Raw genomic sequence first — 1,887 nt, forward strand, 5'->3', positions numbered from 1 at the left:
GGACCTCGCACTCCCTGCTGACCAGCAGCTACCGCGGGGAGACCTTCCAGCTGAGGCTGACCAGCTCCGTTGATAACTGACGGGTCACCTTCCAGCTGAGGCTGACCAGCTCCGTTGATGACTGAGGGGTCACCTTCCAGCTGAGGCTGACCAGCTCCGTTGATAACTGAGGGGTCACCTTCCAGCTGAGGCTGACCAGCTCCGTTGATAACTGACGGGTCACCTTCCAGCTGAGGCTGACCAGCTCCGTTGATAACTGAAGGTCAGCTTTGACCTTTTGAAGTGTTGACCTCTGGCTGGCCGGTTCTATTGGTAATTGAGGGTCACCTTTGACCTTTGGATGGTACCTTTGCCTGACTTGTTCAGTTGATATCTGATGGTCACCTGTGACATTTTTTATCGTGACCTCTGGCTGACCTTGCTCCTTTGATAACTAATGGTCACCTTTTGAAGAGACGTGTTGAAGGCATCCTTTGCCTGAAAAGGTTCATTGGTAAACATTTGCCTCACTCGCTTCTTTAGTGAATGAAGATTGACTTTTGACCGACCATTTACATTCATAACTGAAGGTGACCTTTTGAGGGTGACCCCTAGCTGACAAGGCTTGTTGGTGAATGAAGATGACCTTCGGAACGAGGTCTCTGGCTGACCATCTCTATCGGATCAATAGAGACGACCTCTGACTCATAAGATTTATTCCAAAATGAAGGTGACCTTTTCAGTGTGACCTTTGGCTGAATAGCTTCGGTATGGGAACTGAAGATGACCTGAGACTGACCAGTTCTGTTGACAATGGAAGGTCAGGGTGTTTCCAACTTCCAGCCGGACATTTCCATGAACTTTCAACTCTGCAGACCTCTCTGTCCATTGCGTAACTGACATCGACAGCGTTTACGTACACGTTTGTCCCACAAAATACAGAAATGCTTGACGAATTCAGTTAGTCAATCAATCAGTAAGTTAGTACGAAGAAAATAGGAGGAAAATAAGTCAGAATGGAAGGACGTGGGGGGGGGGGGGGGGGGGGGAAGAAGAAAGAAGGAAAATAAGACAGAACGGTTGGAAAAACGGACAACAAGCTCTTCCAGATCCGTCCAGACCTAAAAGAGACCCTCCCTTCAGGGGTAAAGAACAGAAAGGAGGAGTCTGTGCTGTGCAGACTGCATGCGGGGCACACTCTTTTTTTACTCATTCTTACTTGTTGAAGGGGGAAGAGGCCCCTCGATGTATTCCCTGTGATGAGCCTCTCACCGTGAAACACGTGCTCCTTGACTGTTGGGATCTGCATGACGTTAGACACAGACATTACACGGCGGTTTCTTTGAAGACCTTGTTTCGCGATGTCCCTTCGTCGACGCTGATGGACTTCTTGAAAGAAGTGATCATTTTTAATCACATTTGAAGGTTTTAAACTATGGAAGGTTGTTTTTTTCAAACTTTGAGTTGAAAGTTTGAAGTGGTGATTCGTTTTAATTGTTTGTTTTTTACCCTCGTAGTAGTTATTAACGCGGCGATAGCCTTGAGATGGCCTTAGTGGTCGGCGAGGCTCTAAGCACCATAATTTCATTTCCTTTCATTTCAGGAAAGAAGGAAGGTACAGGTTAAGAAAGGAAGGAAATAAAAAGATGGATGTTATACAGAAAGGCCGGCAGAAAAGAAAGAAAGATAAAGAGAGAGAGGCAAATCTCTTTTCTCTCTCCAGTGTTCAGCAGAAACGATACTAGCGAGATTCAGTGTATCTGATCATCTTTGAAGGTTGGCATAAACATTGTTTCTCTTGCTTTATAATCATCCATCTTACCTTGTTACGAACGGATACTCAGTATTATCACAACATTGAAATATCCGAATGTTGGTGAAAAAGGTTACGTATGTGGGTCCCCCCCC

General features: G+C 45.9%; 1 protein-coding gene across 1 annotated transcript in view; it reads left to right on the forward strand.

Annotated features, from left to right (window-relative positions):
• LOC143285928 (G-protein coupled receptor daf-37-like) overlaps nt 1-831 on the forward strand; it is a 53,116-nt gene extending 52,285 nt beyond the window's left edge. The window contains exon 3 of the mRNA XM_076593380.1: nt 1-831. This exon is cut by the window's left edge and continues 529 nt beyond it. Coding sequence (XP_076449495.1) covers nt 1-80 — 80 coding nt within the window. The 3' untranslated portion in view covers nt 81-831.
• Nucleotides 832-1,887: the final 1,056 nt, after the last annotated feature.

This window comes from Babylonia areolata, chromosome 9 (assembly GCF_041734735.1).
Source record: "Babylonia areolata isolate BAREFJ2019XMU chromosome 9, ASM4173473v1, whole genome shotgun sequence".
Lineage (NCBI taxonomy): Eukaryota > Metazoa > Mollusca > Gastropoda > Neogastropoda > Buccinidae > Babylonia > Babylonia areolata.